This window comes from Lipophrys pholis (genome assembly GCF_963383615.2).
Source record: "Lipophrys pholis genome assembly, chromosome: 1".
In the NCBI taxonomy this organism is placed as follows: Eukaryota; Metazoa; Chordata; class Actinopteri; order Blenniiformes; family Blenniidae; genus Lipophrys; species Lipophrys pholis.
In genome coordinates, this window is record NC_137635.1 from 29358043 (window position 1) to 29378451 (window position 20409).

Below are 20409 nucleotides of genomic sequence, written 5' to 3' on the forward strand. Positions count from 1 at the left end.
TGCAAACACTGTGGAGAACGGAGCGTTTATAGCTCAGAACATCCGCCCAGCAGACACACACATGGTTTAATACCAGACTCACCCGTATCCCCTCCTTGTCGGCGGGTTAAAGACAGTTTAGGTTGACTCTAGTTGCCCAGGGTTAAGTTAACCTCAGCTCTCCTGCTCACTCGCCATCGGCTAACTTCTCTGCTAATGCTAACACAAACAAAGCCCGTCCGGCTCTCGCGCAGTGAATCTTCTCGCATTGATTCAAACCTTCTCCTGAGCCACTGTGACAGACTGCAGCTCGACCTGGACGACTACAGACGGCTCAGCCTGGACGAGAAACGGATTTTGTTGCGCCCTTTTCGCTTCATAAAGCTTGTTTTTGGAAACCGCGGGCTGCGACAGACAGCCTCCTGCAGCCAATCAAACGTCAAGCTACCAAACGGGACACGCTCATTGGATAATTAACCGGAAGTGAACGGCGTCGTTGCCATAGCAACAGCTTTCAGCTCCTCAAACATTGACAGGCGTTTCCTCTTGTTTCAGTTCGGCGACGAACAAAATCCTCTGAAAATACTCACTTAACATGCAATTAAAACAACTTTTATGAACAGCCTGGCATTAAATTGAAAAAGCAATTTTTATTCAGGTGACGTTAAGAGAAGACACTTTGTGGTGGTCTTCTTTACCGCTTTATCTTGTGCAGGGTCACAGCGTGCTGAGTCAATCCCACCTGACGATGAGCCAGGACAGGTACACCTGGACAGGTCAACACAAATAACCCCACACGGTCGCATTCACACCTCGGGGAAATTGAGTTTCAGCATTTAACCTCTCCTGCATGTTTTGGGACTGTGGGTGGAGAAAATGCAAACTCCACACAGCAAGGCCCTTTCTTGCTGTGAGGCTAGAGCATTAACCACTTCTCCACCATGCAGGGTCATACACCACGGGGATCATTCACATCAAATACTAAATAAACCTGGATCATCAAATCAATGAAGCACTGGCAAAATAATTACATGGAGCAACATTTGGAAAGTGAATATCACATGAAGTATACTGATAGTTCCTGTCAAAACTATAATCTTCAAAATGGAAACAAATCCAATAAACACAATCCAAATTGTACGGCATGCCAATCCCAATCAGCTTCTGTCTGGAACTATTTTCTTTTTGTGTGAATTTCTTATCAAAGTATCTATTTGTTGTTTTACTCAGAGGGCGATATAATTTCTGATGACAAAGTACATATCTGAATGAGTAGCACGTCTTTATTCAATGTTTTTAAAAATAGTAATAAAATTTAAATGTTATTAAAAAATATTTTAAGAATTTAATTAAGAAATTATTTGGTCCCTTTTCATTTTTTAAGAAATTACTTATTTATTGATTGATTGATTTAAAACTATGTATTTATACTGTCTTGATAGAGATGCAGTGTTGTTTGTTTGTATGTTTGAATTTGTTATTTCACCTTTGTTTAATTCTATTTTATTTTTTATTTTATCTTATAGAACTGTATCAATCCCCGAGGGGCAATTCATACCGCTTGACCCATCGGTAGCAGCCGCACAGAGCAGCGCTCGAGGGGAGCTGGGGGGGACCTGGGGGGGGTCTTGCTCCGGGACCCCCAGTGCATATTTTGGGGATATACTGTTTTGCAGTATTTCCCTCAAAAGAGTGTTCTTTTCATCTTCTCATTCATCCTTTACACCTCTTTATCCAACCTGGTGCTGTGATGTGACCACATGCACACATGAATTATAGTGATGAAATAACCTAAACTGTATATCTTTGGACTATGGGAGGGAATCTCATACATAGACTGGGACAACGTACAAACTCAACACAGAAAAGTCCTCAAGCCCAGAATCTGAGCATATTAACCTTTAAACCAACTTGCAGGATCATCATACAGTTTCAATTTTCGATTTTTTCAAATTCGATTTCAAAATCAAGGAACCATCAAATATACACACATGTACATGTGACCTTCAGATTAGTTTCTCATATCGACTTCAGGAATATGACATGAGCTGCACATGGATAGAAAAAATCCCACTCACACCTTTAAGATATATCGCATGAGAATGATAAGCTTTTTATTTTCATGTACAAACCTGATGAACAACACTAAAAATACTTGTCTGAATAAACAGAAAATAACATACATAAAACTGGCTATTAGGAGAGCTCGGTTAGAAATGAAATAAATCCTAGTGTTCCAGGTGCACTTACTGCAGGGTCCATATGGTGTTATTTTAACCGAGTCTCTTCATTAACGTTTGCATCAGCTACATGGCTTTGTTTAATCCACAAACTCCCCCAGGGGAGCATCACCTCCCCAGTTTTGACTGGAAAAATGTTGCAGCCACAACACAGACATTCATTAAATGAATCAGACATGATTGGTACTGACAGAAAATCTGGCAGAGTACAAACTAAAAGTGGACGAGCAGCACTGGAGGAAAGTACACTCTGCGGTTCTTTGCATAAGTGAAAAAGAAAAAAACAAAACAACATAAGGAGACACAAATCTCATTTTGACGTAGCTGCTTATTAAGGAAATATATATTTATATGTAACAGTCAGTACAGATGTTTTCTTTAGACATGTTTTTTGTTAAACTTAGCTCTCTTGGTATCCGTGAAAAACAATTGTAAGCAGGATCTCAGTTCACCCGGTACTGAAACCATTCATCACGCTGACAGTTCAGCTCCAGCTGAAACCGGCCAGTGTTCATCCAGTCTGCTGAGGCCAGGCCACCTGACAAACATCATCACACACCACAAACATCTAGTATGCAGGTTTTTCCTACCAATAAGTACGTTTTGATACAGCTCTATTTCAATATGTACTTACTGTTGTGAGCTTAATGTGATGATTCTGAGGGTAATAAGTTCCTCTAAAGTTGCTTCTTTAGCACTGGTTGCCACGTTCGCGCGTTACGTCTGGATTATGTAATGCTGTTGTGCCACGTTGCCGTGGTTCAGCACCTTTGCACAGTTTGTTGGAGGCAAAGAGTTTTTTCCTCCTCAGAAATCACCGGGGCCTGATCCTCCAGCTGCTGTTTAGCTCAGTGGTCGGCTGCTGTAGCTGCAACATGCAAGGAGCTCACTTAACACTGAACGAGGACTGTTGAAAGAGCCAAGCAGAGCACAACACACACACACACACACACACACACACACACACACACACACACACACACACACACACACACACACACACACACACACACACACACTTGGGCACGGCTTGCGGTGCCATGGCTGTGAAACGGGAGCTTTGAGAAGCCGTTTGAGCAAAGTTCACTGAATGGGGTTTGTTCTAATGGTGGTAGTCCCTTTTACTGTGCGGACGGTTGCCCAGAAGGTGATCCACTTCTGTGGCGATGCCTGCCGTCATCTTTGGAATCACCTGAACGAAAGAAACAAATGAAGGTCACATCGTCAACGCTGGACGAGACGATGGAATCACGAGCCGTTATGACACACAGTCGCTTCCTGTTCACCTGAATGGCTCCAAGGTTTTCTGTCAGTTGTGTCGGATTGGAGGACCCCAGAAGCACTGAGCTCACCCCCTCGTTCCTCAGGCACCAGGCTGAAGACCATCACAGAATATGATTAGGCTTTGAGGCAGGAGCAGAGTTGAGTTCGTACACACGAGCGTGGCTGTTACTTACCTATGGCGAGCTGTGGTAACGTGCACCCCAGCTTCTCCGCGATGTGGGCAAGATCCTTTAGCTTGGCTTGCTGCTTTTTTCCATCCTCACTCGTTACTTTATCCCTCAGCCACTGGTATGGCTGAAGGAGCAGAGCAAGAAGAAGCATTAGTGACATGTGAACAGTCTCCCTGGACGGTGTTCTGGCAGGATGTGGGCAGAGACGCTCTGAGGATTCAGCTTCTACCTTCATGGAGGCCCTGGAGCACTCGGGAATGCCGTTCTCGTACTTTCCTGTGATAATCCCACAGGCCAAAGGAGACCACGACACCACGCCCACACCTGTGAAAGCGCCATGAAAACTGAGTCGCAGGGCACAAACTCCATCATGTCTCCCTCTGGGGACAAGAGAGCCCTGCAGGATAGACTCACCTATCTTGTGATAGAGCTCAGGAAGCTGAGTTTCCACTTTGTCCCTCTGGAAGAAGTGATATTCAGCCTGCTCGCACACGGGTGGTATCAGGTTAAACTGCCTGGCCACAGAATATGCCTCCTAATAGAAAGAGTAGGGGAGATAAAGTCACCATAGAGGAGAAACCTACATACATTAAAGATTTGTTATCTTTCCACTGTGCTCCATCCATGTTTTACAGCTAATCTACCGTCCACTTTTCACCTTGGTTTCATTAGATTCACTCATTTTGCTTATCTTCCACACTTATCCATCTATTTCTTGTGTGTTGAGGTCTGGAACAGGTGCTAAACACATTTCACTGCATGGTATAACTATGCTTGTAACAAATAAAGTTTGTGACCTGACTTAACTACGGCCCAGAGTTTGATAAAGAAGTGACACACACACACACACTTCTTCATATACAGTATATATGTTTGCTGGTGCAGGAAAATGGGAAAATCTTCTGACAGCAATAAAATCAAACTGCAGCGTCTTCAGGCTCGGTTTTTATGAATGAAACAAATGTTTCTTTCGGTAGTTTTGAAATGACTCCTTTGTTTTTCCAGGGGTTTGCAACCTTTAAGACCAAAAGAGCCATTTTGGTCTCTTTAAACCAAATCAAATTTAACTGGAGCTGCAAACATTTAACTTTTGAAATGAGGAAAACACAGCTGTTAAAGTTTCATATATAGTTTTGATATATGAACAAAAATTGTGTCTTACGTTGCATTTATGAAATTTCAATTACAATTTAGGATGGTAAACATTTCCTTACATTTTCAGCTGTTTTTCCATCTGATTTTACAGTTTCAACCTTCATTTTCAAAAATCTTTAGACAATGTTGATATTTCAGCTGTTTTACCTAATTTCTTAAGCACTTTTGTGTATTTCTTCCCCACTAATTTAAGCTTCTTTTTTTTTTTTTTTAAGAAATACTGGTCATTTTAGGTTTCCCCCCGATTTTAGCCATTAATGCATTGTTGAAAAGCCCATTTTAACCAAGAGTTAAAACTCGTTTTGAAAATGACTTTGTGTGCACAAATAAAATAAAAACAAGGCAAAATTTAGGCATAATTTTGTGAAAGGTTCAGAAGGCCAGAAGAGCCACTTGTGGCTGCAGAGCCGCAGGTTGAAGACCTCCGTCCGAAGAGGAGCTGCGTTACATTTATTGAACTTGCTTGTGGTTGTGATTGGGTGCATGGAAGGAGGATTTCTACTGCTCACCATGATCTCCATGGCAGACCACCGTGACGTCCCCCAGTACATGGACATCCCCTGGTTGATGACATGTGTCATCGCTCTCACAATCTCTGTACAAAATGAAATATTAAAGAGCAGATATGTACACCGTCAAAAACTGGTCAGGTGGTGGCGCCACAGTTGCAACATTTGTACAACCTGCACAAAGATCATTATATTAATTGGTGTCATACACATAAACAGAAAAATACCATTATTTCTGAAAGAAATACTTGGCAAAACTTGAATGCTGGATGCCTGACATGTTTTCGGTGTGTTGTTGTCATGTGTGAGCAGAGATGGTCTCCGGGGTCACACTAATGATCCAGCGGGGGTTGAATGAAGAAGACCTGTCCAGCTTTGACAATGGAACAACTCGTCCACTGTGTGTGTGTGTGTGTGTGTGTGTGTGTGTGTGTGTGTGTGTGTGTGTGTGTGTGTGTGTGTGTGTGTGTGTGTGTGTGTGTGTGTGTGTGTGTGTGTGTGCTGCAGGGAGGTAATGGTTGGTGGACCAGTAGATAAGTAAAATTGTTTTTAATAATAGAGTCCTGTGAAGTTTTCTCAGAGGAGTTTTCCACCAAGGCTTTCTCTAATGAGAAGGGGGAAGTAGCTCTTATTTTAATGCATCGTTCTGCACAAACTTTCTTATCACAACGAACGGAACACCGACAACGTGACAAATGAATTTGATTTCCTCAGTAACTGCATTAAAATGCATTAATGAAACATCTGCTCCATAAGCACATAGTGCAAACATCTGGATGTAAAGCGCCGCGGCGGGAGACCGGGTTGAGGAGACGAGACCGCAGCCTGGTGTGATTAAAAAAGAGTGATTCCTTCTCATCAGTGGTTCTCTCAGTGGACCGACATGGAGCTCAGTGAGAGACAGAGAGCAAGTGTGTGTGTGGGTGAAGCAGGTGGGAGGGGAGAGGAACAACAGTACATCTGCTCCCAACGAGACACACACACACACACGCACACACACACGCACACACACACACACACACACACACACACACACACACACACACACACACACACACACACACACACACACACACACACACACACACACACACACACACGCACACACACACGCACACTTCATAAAAAGTCTGCGAAGGCTTAAACAATCCATCTCAGTACCAGCTAAGGGGTGTTTGATTCACAGCCTTCTTAACGTGCAGTTTCTGTGGTGAATCATCAGCTCCAGTGATCAAACACCACACAGAGCGGTGATCAGGTGAGAGACACATCCAGCAAACACCATTGTCACCCCACTCACTGCAACCCACTGCAGATTGTTGGAGGGTGACGTGGGTGAAGTTGTGGGCAATGGGATTGTGTGCGTGCGTGCGTGTGTGTGTGTGTGTTTGTGCGTGTGTGTGTGTGTGTGTGTGTGTGTGTGTGTGTGTGTGTGTGTGTGTGTGTGTGTGTGTGTGTGTGTGTGTGTACTCTTTAAACCATTGAATGAGCAAGCTGAGTGCACTGTGTCGGCTCAGGGGGTTTTCTGTGTATAGTTCATATGTTCTAACCCTTATGGGGGGGGGGGGGGTAAATATATATTTAATATATGTATGCATACTCGAAAAAATAGGGAAAAAAAAGTTTATGAATGATTACATTATTTGTATTACTTCTGTTTTATCAAATCAAATTTTAAACCTAAATTTGGATTATTTGTTGTTCCTTACAGATAGTTGGAGTCTTAGACTCTATCAAACCAGTGGAAGAGACAGCAGGAATAGTGAGGCTCACTCAGCTGTCATTACATGTCGGCTCCACATTTCGACATGCAGCAGTCACACCACGCTGTGTGTAGTAAATACACACACAGTGAGGGTGTCCTCAGTATGAATCCAGGTTTGAGGACCTTTCTATGTGGAGTTAGCATGTTCTACCTCTGCACTTGTGTGTGTTTTTTCTAGGTCTACCAGCCCCCCCCCCCGTTCCCCATTTTGACATAAATCTTTGCACAGTACAGCACTATCGTCTATCAGCAGAAAGTGTTTGAATCAAGGTCTCTGGTTTCCTCTCACAACACAACAACACAGAAGTTCAGGTTGCTGGTGACTGTAAATGGCTCCTGTGTGCGACTGTGTGTCTCGTGTTCGCCCTTTGATGGAGTGATGACCTGTACCCCCAGTGATAGACTCCAGCCCCCCAACAACACTAACCTAGATGAAGCGGGGAGAGAAAATGGCTGATTCTGTCGTACATCAGCAGCCAGTTAGCTGAGCACAATGGCTGAAAGCAGACAGGTCTGTACAGTGAGATTAAAACCCATGAAATGCACCGCCACAGTGCGCTCATTTGCATCTAAATAGAAAATATGAAACTTGCGAACCACCGAGCTGTGAGAGCGCATCGGCCTGTCTGCTTTTGAGTCCACATTTAGCGGCGCGGCTCTGAGTCTGGAACATTTGGTCGTCCTCAGCGAGCAGGTATCACAGAGCAGCGACGAGAGCGGAACAAAGTGCAGAAGTTGTTCTGAGTTTGCAGTGAAAGACAGAAATACGGATGGAGGTGTGGAAGTAGTTTCAGTAGAGGTGAGTCTCCAGCACTTAAGGGAACGTCCTGACTGGATGACGGTGTCAGAGAAGAGTTGGTGCTGTGGAACTACAATTCTCCTTTTCTCTTCAGACAGAAACGCTCGGCTGACGTCTAAATCTTTTCCTTCTGCCTTTACTTCCTCTCCTGTATTAGTTTCACACTCAGCCGGTTGACTGGATTCAATTTGCTTTGTCAAATTAAATAACATATTGAGTGACTAGAAAACGACAGAGCGCTAACACTTGGAAAGTTTCCTCCTCAGGCTCTGATGTACTTATTACAATAAAAAGGCTGCAGCTTTTCCTTGAGGCACCTTCTAATCATATTTAGTATAATGTGAGAATTTGGTGACATCTCAGATGAAACGTCAGTTTGGGGAAAACTGCTGTAGAGTCTCATCAATGGAAGAAGAAACTAAGCAGAGGTGAAGGGGAAGTCAGACGGAATTTAGATGTTTGCGACACACATTTGGTCGATTCCTGCTGAAAGACCGAACATAAAGCAGAAAAAAAAGCAAGTCAAGAAAAAAGGGATTGTGGGTTGAGATGGAGTCGAGGTGGACGAGGGTATGGGTGAAAAACGTAATGACGGTAACAAAGGCAGACTTTGCAGCCATGACATCATGCCTGATCCCGGAGGGGACGCGACTTGTCTCACACAAAGTCGGGAGTAGTTACAATCACCAAAACCAATGCAAACAGAAACACAAGCAGACACATTCGTCTTCATCTTTAAATCTCATTGTTAGACACAGTTCCTGCTTTGTAGCTTCTTTGTGCACTTGATTGATGTTGTCAATCCAAATTAGGCTTCAGTAACATGACTCAATAATTCACACGTGTGCAAACAGAGAAACGTAAGATAGCGTTCAAATTTAGAGGCACTATTACAGTGCAGACACACGAGGGCAGGCAGTGAATGAGCATCTCATGAGCAGTTAACAATGACGGCCCCTCCATGCTGTGATTTATGATGGCGTCCTTGCTCCTTTGACATGAATGATGAAGTAGACGCCAACAATGTTGCATGTAGATTAATGGACCAACACGGCGGCTCTTATAAAAGACCTATTTCTTCTGACGCCTCCCCCTCTCCGTCCTGTCAGACCATCAGCGATTCAACTGATCAATGCGTCAGTCAGATGACGCTTCCTGTCATCAGCAGAGAAACCACTTTGCCTGCGGGGTCAAACAGTGGGGAGGTTTAAAAGAGTGAGTGCAGGGTCTGCTTGGCAGTCACCAGCATGACCGGCAACAACAAGGCCTCCAGAACAATAAATATGACAGATTGGCCTCCCACTGTCTGCTGGCTCACCGGGGACGAAGCAAAAAGGGGGGAAAAGGCTGCAAAAGGAAAATATTTTCGTTGCATCTGCAGGACTCCGACCTCCCGGTCTGCAGCTACCTGCAAAGGAGTCCAAGAATCTTCAAGAGGGAGAAACTGGAAGTGTCTTAAAGAAATGATTAGTGGCATAAGGTAGATGTGTGGGAGGAGACAGCAGTGGAGCGCACAGTAGGGCTTGCATCTACTGAGACCGGCCCAAAAATACACCAGCTTCCCCCTGGAGGGGCCAGATAATCCTGCTTCTGAAGAACAGGGAGGGCTGGGAGCGGGTGCAGCTCGGAGACCCTGTGGAGACTCGCAATCCCACCGAGACAGAGGAGGAATGGAGGGAGACTGCTGGACCAAAATAGAGAAGTGGATGGGAGGCCAGATTGTCACATCACTGGTAATGTATGTGTGTGTGTGTCTCTGACGGAGAAAAACGCCCACGCTGGAACGCAAATGCAGCCAGTCCGTCAAGGGCAGCAGCCTCGTCAGTATGTGCCACCTTCTAATGTTACTGAACAACATGCATTGTTCCCATCTCAGCCCCCCCCCCCCCTCCCCATCCCAGTCATCACTCACCCTCCATGGGAGTATTGTTGTCTGTCCGGTTTGCAAAAACCACGTCCACATACTCAAGCTGCATCCTCTGGAGGGAGCCCTTCAAACCTGAAACGAGAGTACGAGAGCAAACATTAGCGATCGTATGTTTGGGTATGAACGGACCATGAATGTTGGTGGTGGTCGGGAGGCCGTTGGCGCGAAATGGCAACCACGCCTCTGTCAGTATGCCCCAGGGCAGCTGTGGCTACAACTAGTGGCGCCGCCAGCCAGAAGCCTGTACACACTGTGCGTACAATTCTTTTTGAAGGTGTGAAAAAAATAAATAAAATTAAAGGGGTATTTGCTTTTGTCTCTTCCTGGTGCGCCATCACCGTAACGTTTTGCTGGGCTGTTTCCACCTGTGTTTCTGTACGCCACCCCCGGGGCCTGCGAAGAACGATCTTCTTTGCGCACATAACAGAAGAATGTTACACACACAACAGCGATAACTTTGAATGAATGTCACGTTTTGGATCCGCTCCGGAGTGACTCTCAACCCAGCAGCAGCAGCAGCAACGTTAACATGTCCTCTGCTGGTAATACTGCAGGTTTCAGTTCTAGATGAGAATCTGGAAAGAACCAAATCGTTGAGCAAAATCGAAAATGGAATGGGAATCTTAAAAATCCTATTAATTCCCATCCGTACATATGTACAAAGCACCTAAATTAAAAAAAGAAAAAAACGCAATGAGTAAGAGGTTCATTCACATTTTCTCAGAAAACTTCCACTTCCTAAATCTGGCATTTCGTCAGTGTTCATAGTTTTTGTTTGACCGCATGTCAAAAGATCTGGTGAAATTTGACTGTGATTGAATGCTCACACAGTAAAACCCGTGTAGACCCCCATGATGACTCATATCTACGCACAAACTCAATCCCTCTTCTTTCTGTGAGCTTTGAATCGCTATCAGTGTAGGAGAAATGATGCGGTTCTGGTTCGGTGAAATAAAAGCAGAAATAGGGTGAAGTAGATCCTGGGGGATTTGAAGAAAACATGCTCCTAAAGCGGGCAAACTGACAGCGGATCACATGTGACTGGAGCCTGCAGCTGGAGCCAGCCTGGCGCGTCCTTCAGTCCAGCTCTCCTCACATGTGAACCAGAGCTGTTAACCACTCCGAGTTAACTACAAGTTCTGGTTGCCAAACGGCAAAATGTGACACTGTTTAAATCCCACACAACCCACAAATGAAATATAATATTACTCTCATGACACATTCACATTGTGCTCAATAAGAGCTGATATAATTAGTCTGAATAAGAAAAGCCTCAGTGTCCTATATATCCTGTCATCATTATTATGTAAGTGCTATTTCAACCGGAGTTAAACCCACTTTCACTCAGGCAGTTTGAGTATGTGGATTTTACTTGTTAGTTTTCTCAAATATACAAACTGACTTGATAAAGTTGGGAAGTTTTAGATGTATACTGGACCATGCAGTGATGTTGTGGTTCTGGACTCACAGTCAGGAGGAACTAAGATCGATTCTCGGAGGATTTTATGTCTGTGGAGTTTCCATGTTCCCCCTGTGCGTGCATTGGTTTACACCAGGTATTTCAGTTTCTTTCCACTCAAACACACACTTGAGGTAAGTTGGTGTGTCTAAAATCCCCCAAAGCTGTAAATGTGTGTGTCCCTCAGCTGGTTAAAGCTGAGGAGATTTATAAAAAACAACCTAAATACTGAAGAGCCTTAAAAATACTAACAAAATGTAAGTTTATGTGCGTTTTTAAGTTGTTGTATGACTTCATATGTGGAATCTGTATTCTGGTTAGTATTCAATGTCATCATGCAAAAAAAAAAAAAAAAAGGATGGTTTGACCCAACGTCGCCAATGACATCACACAACAATTGCTGGCGGCTTGAAAACTGAGAGGATGGAATCGTGGTTGAAGCAGTAAGCGTGTTTGAATAAGTTTCATGTCCTCGAGCTGCAGTCCGCCCATGACACTGAGTTTTAATGTGGGAAACTATCCAACCACCAAGATCCTCAGTTCAGTTTCTGCCTAAAACAAATCAATTCTTCACTTTTCTTTTCATCTTTTCAAACTTTTTTATGAACATTTTCTGTACATGAAAATATCACACTTTGTTTAGTTTATATTTATTGAGTTTATTGAATTCTAATATCAACCTAAAAGAGAACACTTGAAATGGATTATGTCTACGTGCACAAATCTTTCTATATATATATATTTGAGCAGAGCTTCCTCACTGCTCGTCTTTCAGTTTAAACCAGTTTCCCCTTTGTGAACATGTTTTGTGTTGGAGTATTGATTCCGCACCGTGACGGCACAAGTGGATCTGCGCTTCATAAATTCATGTTTCTGCATTTATGCCATGTGACCATTATTAAGCTCATTATCTCAGGATAAGAAGAACAAAACATGTTTCAAAGTTCAGTGACAAGGTTATGTTTTAACATGCCTAAAGGACTGCATCTCTCCCCGAAAACTCATTTTTCAAGAGATCTGAATGGTCAGGAGGCGGAGCTTTTGTACTGGTTGATCTCTTATTCAGAACATAACCTGCTCAGGAGCAGGTTAGAGGTTCAGAGTAAGTTACCATGCTGATTTACCCGGTAGGAAGTTAATCCGTGTGGTAGGGCAGAACACCCGGAGTTAATCCTAAAGTTACCTTGATAAGAAAATAATCCTGCTTGGCAGTTCAGGCCTCTGGTTGTGTAGCTGTACTGAACATCAACAAGGTTGTAAGTATCAACAACCTTCATGATAAAGACGATAACAACATTCCCTCTGGTGTGGGAGAAGCTCATGAGCCGTTTGAAAATAATGGAACATTTGTTATTAATTACTCTTAATATTTGGCTAATTGCAGAACTACCCAGACACCAGTTTTCACTCCAGTGATTAATTTGAATAGTTCATCACTTCCAAGCTGTGCTCACACTGTCCTGATAAAAAAAAAAAGAAATAAAAAAAAGATCTTTGAGGGGAAAAAGCCTCACACCTGTGCAGTTGTATCCTTGTTACATAAATGACAGCAGGAGAAAAAACATTTTGAAGCCGAGAGCACGACAAGAAAGTGGAGGAATGAAAGAAAATGATTGCTCAGGGATTTTTGGAGGAACAATTCTGCATATTAACAAATTAATAAGGAATGACAACAATGTGCTGTGAGCAGATCAGCCTCAATTCACACACACAGACCAGATGAAAGATGAGAAGCACACACAGAAGACTGTCACAAACCAGGACAGCGGTGCAACAGAGACACAAGGCAGATTCCAGCACTCCGGAGTAAGTGTGCATGCGTGGCAGATTAGTGCCAGGGGCTTCATCATCACCCACTAATCCCAGCTGAGAGTTACACTCTGCCGACTGCCGTTGAAACCACTTATTCCTTCTTCTGTCATCTGCACTACCCCCCCCCCCCCCCCCCCCCCCCCCCCATCCCAGAAACACCCATTACAAGAGTCCTAATCCGAGCCTGCACCGTCATCGCTAGCGGTTTCCGCTGTCTCGTGGATTAGCTGGAGTTTATTGGCTGCGAAGGAAGTCTATTTTTGGAACCGAGAAAAGATGTTGAACAACAAAGCTACTCTACGGGCATCTGCATTGAATAATGCATTTAATTATGCTTTCCATGAAAGGGCATTTAAAATGCTCAAAGACGACAAAATGCTTTTGTCCGGCGAATAAAATGTCAAACACACGTGTTCGCTGCTCGAGAGACTGTTGACATTTACCCGTGTTGTTACTTCGGGGTTTATCTGCACTTCATCCCTGCAATTGATCGTCAAGTTTTGACATCCGATCACACCCAGTAAATGTCACTCAACCGATCGAATGATTCATTGACAGGCCCGTGGTGGCTGCTACACGCCAGAGCGACGCCGGCAGATGCTTCGCTCAGCAGGTTCATTAGTCTGTGAAGTCATGTGCCGCTGCACCGTTTTCCCCACAAAACCTTTCCTTTGCACCGTCACTTCTCCTTCCCCTCCAAGTCTCTGGTCTCCCACTTTCTGTTTCCCCCTGCCCTTCTCTTTTAGCCCTTTCTGAGGTTTATTCCCCATTTCCACAGTGGGGGGAAAGTTGCAGAGGCTGTGGTGAATGTTAATAATGTGAAAGAGAGCTGAGTCATTGCAGAAGGTGCATTGCGCTGTGGGCCGGAGTGGCTAGTTGCTGGGAGCATGAGGTGGATGCCGCCAGGGGGATGAGAAAAATGTGTTGCTTCAGGCTCAGGCAAAGGCAGAGCTCTGGTTTGAGGGAGGCAACACAGCAACAGCTTCTCTAACAGACACGTGTAAAGGTTTTACCATCAAACAGACAAAACACTCTGGTTTTACGCTGATTAATGCAGCTCATAAAACAGAAAGATTAGACACGGACGGTTGCAAAGATTGAGGAGGAAAACAGATAAAAGAGGGCGATTAGGGCGAGCGCTGCGGGGCTGTGAGTGATGGGGTGACATGAAGGACACAGCGGAGAAAACAAAACAGACTCGTTACCTTCGATGATGTGTTTTCTGTTGAGGCCTCTTTCGGTCTCTGCTCTGCAAAAAGTAAAAAAACAACAACACACAAGTCAAGGGTGCTCGACACTTACACACATTCATGCACTCAAAAACAATTGGCAAAGTGATTCAGGTCCTTATACACACCAACCAGGCGCCAGCATTACAAATCACCTCTAAACTGCAAAAGAGAAATGCAGCCATCAGTGTGCTCAACGTGCCTGCAGCTGGAGAACAAATTGTGTCTGTGCAGTGAGGAAGTAAACACGATGCTTATTGTCCCTGTTTGCCCTGATCTCCAATTCACAGCCACCGGTTAGCAGGACGCCGGCGATTAGCAGGCAAATATATGTCGGATCAACGGCCTAATCCTTCAGACAGGTTACAAAGACTGAAGGAACAGAGTCAGTTTAAGATGTTTACCGCACACTTTGGGCTTTTCACCGCCTAAACTCAGAACTTTTCAAACAAGGATTTGGTGGAATGCTTCAGTTTTTTGGATTCAATATACAGGATATGTTGAGGCCCAGATTGGGATTCCAAATTGAACTTAAAGACTACAGCAGTCAATAACCAATGGCGTCATTATATTTAATTAGAAAACAGTTGATGTAAACATGTAAATTATTAACAATAAAACTATGTCATTAAGTACTAATGTACAAACAGAATAATAACCTGTAAATAAATGAAAAGGCAAACAAGTGCTATGTACACATGTATATATAAATACAACAAATGATATCATTGCTAAGAGTTGTTGGGATCCATATGCATGAAGGCCTGGCCCACGCAACAACTTTCATTTTCCTTTTGGTGTTTCTGAAAATGTCTCCCAGAGTGCAATCATTACGAAACACACCACTCCCTGGAAATGGGGAAAAGTACCTTTCAGAGTACTGCACATGCAGACTATGGTCACAGTGGGTAGTTTTTGAAGATGAGATGAACACTGTTAGAATTTCACAGCTCTTCTCCAACAAGGTGAACATTTCCTTCATTTTCTTCATTTATGACACCATCAGCTGCATTCGTCTGCTTCAGCTTCCCATGTGAACAACCACCATTTCACAAGGTCGCCATTTGAACACAAGACTTTTTTCTTTTTTACAAGATTTGATAATGAATGCAGTTTTCATTAGGCAGGGAATGAGGAAGATTCGTTTTCTTGTGCTGGATATGTGCTGGAAGGTGTTTACGTTTAGTCTGCAGCTCTCACGACTGTTTCTATCAGGTTTTGCACAAAAGATTGCTTTGTTATTCCGAAATGTCTCCATTAGTTTTATAATAGATTGCTTTCTGAAAATGTCTTTCAATTAAATAAGCATTAGTTTTACCTTCCGCTTATTTAGTCTTATGATGATTTTTTGGTGTGAAAAACTAAAATGGTAAACATAATTTGTGAAAAGGCATCTGTATGACCCGAGGGGGTTCTGTAATGTCAGTATTTGTAATGTATTACTTTCTGATACCTTTCTAATAGCTGGAGTGCAGAGTGCAATTCAAATCACTTCTTTCTAAATGAAAGGCAAAATAAATCTTTGCTCTGTGGCAGCTTCATTAACACCTACACATAAATCATCATTCAGTGCCTAATATGAAACTTTTGTTTATTATGTACGTTTATATTCTTCTATCAACAGGTTTCACTTTTATATCTTGATATTCTGTGTTTAATTTAAGCTTTAACTTTGTGCTGCTGTCCTCTTTGCTGCTCTTATTTAAAATTCCTTGAGAGTAATGTCCCAAGCCAATCAATAAAGATCCATATAACCCAATAGTCTCTTTAACGGTGGCTTTCACAAGGCTGCAAACATCAGCCGGTAAGAATGTTTGTTTACTGTTGTTAGTGGCTCTGTGTTTACTCCATCACGTCACGGTTTTTCACAGTTCCTGCAATTTTTCTCTTCCTTTTTGTTCTTCTCTTTCCGCCCCAGTGTGTTTCTAATGCTCAGTTGTTAAATGTCCCATTGCTTCATTTCACGCTTTGTTTTTCTGCCTCCATTTGTTCCGCACTCCTCGGGGTGAAAATGAAATTTACACTGAACCGAACCACTGCCCCTCCAGAGTTTGAAGAACTTTTGGATTTTTGGTCAACCGTCCCATGTAGAAGATTGTCCTCAGATATTGTCTCATGCACACACACGCACACACAGTAGCCTTATGCCTGTACAGAAGAAGTGTATACACTGTATAGTGGTGGAGGGTCCACTTCCCGCCTGAAGAGCTCTGTGAAGAGGAATAAAAGTGGTGTGGACGGAGAGCAGAACACTTCAGCACGACAGCAGAGGCTGATACGACTCCTGGCAGTTTGGCCCAGGAAAGCTGAGGCGAAGGGTAAGACAGCATGAAAACGGGGGGGGGGCTTGTCGTCCCGCACATCTGCGCGCCTGTGGCCGGTTCCTGAACAATATTTGATCCATGTCACACTCTGCAGCTGGAGGCAGCAGGTTCAATGTGCTGCTGCTGCTGCTGCTGCTGCTGCTGCTGCTGCTGCTGCTGCTGCTGCTGCTGCTGCTGCTGCTGCCCACAACATCTGAGTACACACACACACACACACACACACACACACACACACACACACACACACACACACACACACACACACACACACACACACACACACACACACACACACACACACACACACACACACACACACACACACACACACACACACACACTTACTTTCCTCCCCAGTAGAGCTTTGTGGTGATCACCAGGCTGGATCTCCTGAGGGTGGACAGACACACACATCAAAACACATTGAAAAGGACTTTAAAGTTGCTCTCATGATGTTTGTGTGCTGGCATGATGATGTCCACATGTCCACGTTCCCTGCATGTTTGCTTTGTAGCGCCCTGACTTTCTGCCCTGCAGCAGGCCTCGGCAGACGGGCGACGCTGGTGAAGAACCACACAGTGACTCCTCTTTGAACTACACAGAGCTCTCACTATAAAACCCCACTCGCTGGAGTGATCAATAATTTAAAGTGAGTTGAGGTGAAGACTGTTGAGAATTGTGTTCGATATCATTCAGCGTTATCTCTGCAGCGTGAGCACCGACAGCCTCGAAGTTTACTTTAGTTTTTTTTCATTCAATGACAAAAAACCCCAAAACAATACAAAACAAAAGATTCCAAAATGATGAACGAAGAAGAAGCAAAAGGAAGAATGAATGTATGTAACCTTCCTTTGTAACAAACCATCAATTTACTATAAGGATAGAAACAAAACGACTGTAAAGACTAAAAGCACATTCACTCCCACTTTTATCACAAGAAAGGAGCTGATGCTGTCGATGGCAAAGGAGAGACAGTAACTAGAACACGTTTTGACAAACAGATTTGATGTTTTCCAGGTTTATATTTCCAGACGTCGATCAGATTTCACAGATGTGTGGGTTATATATTTTTTGTAAATTTACACTGATCCACAGTAACCCCCACTTCCCTTTCAGTACATGTTTGAAATCAATCACTCAAAAATCAATCAGGGATTCTGCTATCATACACATGCATTGTTTGGGAGCTCCCTTTAGTTAAATCAAATTTACCTCTGTGATCTGGTGACATTTTCTCCTGCACAACCTGCAGGCTAAACCTTCTCTGCTTTTTGTTGACATTTCATGCTGACATTCTTGGCTTCGTCGTGGGTTTTTTTTTCTGAACATGTTCTGGGTCCACCATAAGTTCAGGATTTGTTAATAATTTAGTCTGTGTACACAGAGATGCCATGAATGATTGTCCAGAGCGAATGAAACACTCGGACAACGGAGAGCGTCCATCCTCACTGATGGCGTTCCAGCGTGACGGCGCTCATAAAGAATTTTCTGGATGGAAGAACATCAGGCCAGCACCTTGGTGATGAATCGGAGCACCGGCTGTGAAGCAGACTTTATCATCCAGACTTAACCCTTGACCTCACTAATGCTCTCGTGACAGAATGGGAGCGAATCTCTGAAGAAACCCGCCCCAGCGGAGCAGACTCCTTTACATGTTATGAATTAAAGGGAGTCGGATGCTCAAAACATTGTGCCATCCAAAACACATTGTAGTGACAGGAAATGGATTTTTCTTTGAGTACACTTTACCTCCAGCACTTCTTCTTGATGATGTTTCCAAGGATTATCTCTGCTCTGTGGAGAAAAAGAAACCGTACCAGATGCTGAGATTAAATCTAAGTGTGAGCTTTATCTGCCATACATCTGCAGCATGAGTGCCAGATTAAAAATGAGAAGGAGTCAAGATTAAGGATGAATGCCTAAATTTCACCAACAACCTTGAAATTAATACCCCCCCCCCCCCCCCCCCCCCCCCCCGGGTGCAGGCCGTTCCACATTATTCACAGAGACAATGTCCAGGTTGGACGCGTGTGATTTAGCAGTGGACATCTCAGGGAGCCTGCGGTGATGAATAGGATTATGTAAATCACATTAGACTCGGGGTTACCTTCCATTTCTGACTTCTACGGGAGCATAATCTTTTGTTTGAGGCTAAAAGCTTGTTAACGTCCCATGTCCTGCGGGGAAAAGAGCTTTGTGGAAGTGAGACGGATAAACGGGAGACGCCACTCACTTTCCCCCGGAGTAGACCTCGGCCGTGTCGAACAGGTTGACCCCGCTCTCGTAGGCGATCGTCATCAACTGCTCCGCGACCTGCCACAGACAGGAAACGGTTCACCTCGGGAGCCTCACGGTGGTTTGGTGTACTGCTATAAATATCACGTCCAAAAAGGACGAAACTCCCAGCAGAGTGACTCTGTTTGCTGCTTTGATTCAGACCACCAGTATCACTGTTGATCAAAGTTGTTTACAGCTCAGCGTCTCCCCCCGAATCTTCTGACCTACTTCTGATGTTTATTTTGAAGAGGAGCTTTGTCATGATGACGTCCTCCCCGATCACCCTTCTCTTAGTTCATTTTCTGTTTGTGTCAGTGAGTGTCCGTCCCGAGCTGTCCTTGTTTCAGAGTCCAGATCAATGGAAAAGGTCTCCACCTGAGCGCGAGGCATGAGCAGGGATTTAACAGCCTGCTGTGATACTGATACCAGAATGATTACTGTGGTGCTGCACACCTACGCACTTTAACATCTTGTTACGATACATTGCGCCCATGAGTGCTATAGATTCAGCATGCGATCGCAGCAATCTCAAGCTGTCAAACACGTGTGCTTTGTCAAAATGAAGATCATCTCAGCTATAACAAGGTAAAGGCTGAGCGCCTTCAGTGGACTGGAAGGAAGATGAATGTTTGGGTTGAAAAAAGGACGTAACTTACACTGGTCACACAGAAATTCGAACATAAATCTGCTAAAAGGATCCAAACACACAGTTTGACACCAAAATTAGGGATGCACCAATTCTACTTTTTAGCAGGACAAGTAGGAGTAACCTTTACTAATAGCACTTTTCCACTAGTACCTACTAAGCCTTACTCGATTCGACTTGCCTTGCCCCGCCTCGCCTCAACCTCTGTCATTTTCCATTACAATATATATATATATATATATATATATATACAAAATGTGGATTGTTACGATGGTGGTGCACTGTCCGGTGTTTCGGTTTCACTGGTGCCCCTGTTAGCTGGTGATTCTGCCACTAGCATTTGCAGCAGCTGAATTTAAAATAAGACAAACAGACGGTATGATACTTTCAATTTGAATGGAAATGTGGTTAAACGGTTAAACTAGTGGAAAAGCACAATTACTTTCCAATACTGAGTATGATACTTCCAAATTCCATAAAGCCTAATTCACAAACGTCATGCGAAGACTATGCTTCGTTGCGAACAACCCGCGCACAGCTGATGTGTCGACAATAGGCACACCTCCAAAAGCAGAAAGTACGCCTATAGTGCGATTCGTATATCTACACACTGCGCTATGTGGACTGTAGACCGAGGGACCGAGCTCGCTGAGTGGCGCCACACGCTCCAGCTCGCATGTAGCACGGCTCGGAGTGAAACCCTCATGGGTCCACCGAGCAGGTAAACTAATGAGCGACATTCGGGCAACTCTGCTGGTCCAAATGTCTCTGGTGATTAAGCTGCTGGTGTTGTAAGAACTCTCTTTCTCGTCCTGCTGATATTTTGTTGAGTTG

At 43.9% G+C, this 20409-nt stretch overlaps 1 protein-coding gene across 3 annotated transcripts in view; it reads right to left on the reverse strand.

Moving 5' to 3' along the window:
* Positions 1–1847: 1847 nt before the first annotated feature.
* kcnab1b (potassium voltage-gated channel subfamily A regulatory beta subunit 1b) overlaps positions 1848–20409 on the reverse strand; it is a 52004-nt gene continuing 33442 nt past the window's right edge. For 2 of the 3 annotated variants that reach the window (XM_080488541.1, XM_080488540.1), the window contains exons 5-15: positions 18886–18965; positions 18402–18446; positions 16998–17042; positions 14305–14348; positions 9814–9900; positions 5338–5423; positions 4088–4208; positions 3903–3997; positions 3677–3797; positions 3506–3594; positions 1850–3411 (exon numbers count right to left, since the gene is read on the reverse strand). In XM_080488541.1, the coding sequence (XP_080344667.1) occupies positions 3322–3411; positions 3506–3594; positions 3677–3797; positions 3903–3997; positions 4088–4208; positions 5338–5423; positions 9814–9900; positions 14305–14348; positions 16998–17042; positions 18402–18446; positions 18886–18965 (903 nt within the window). In that variant the 3' untranslated portion in view covers positions 1850–3321. Of the gene's footprint in view, positions 3412–3505; positions 3595–3676; positions 3798–3902; positions 3998–4087; positions 4209–5337; positions 5424–9813; positions 9901–14304; positions 14349–16997; positions 17043–18401; positions 18447–18885; positions 18966–20409 lie in introns of all 3 variants that reach the window. The other variant, XM_080488539.1, reaches the window with a different exon arrangement.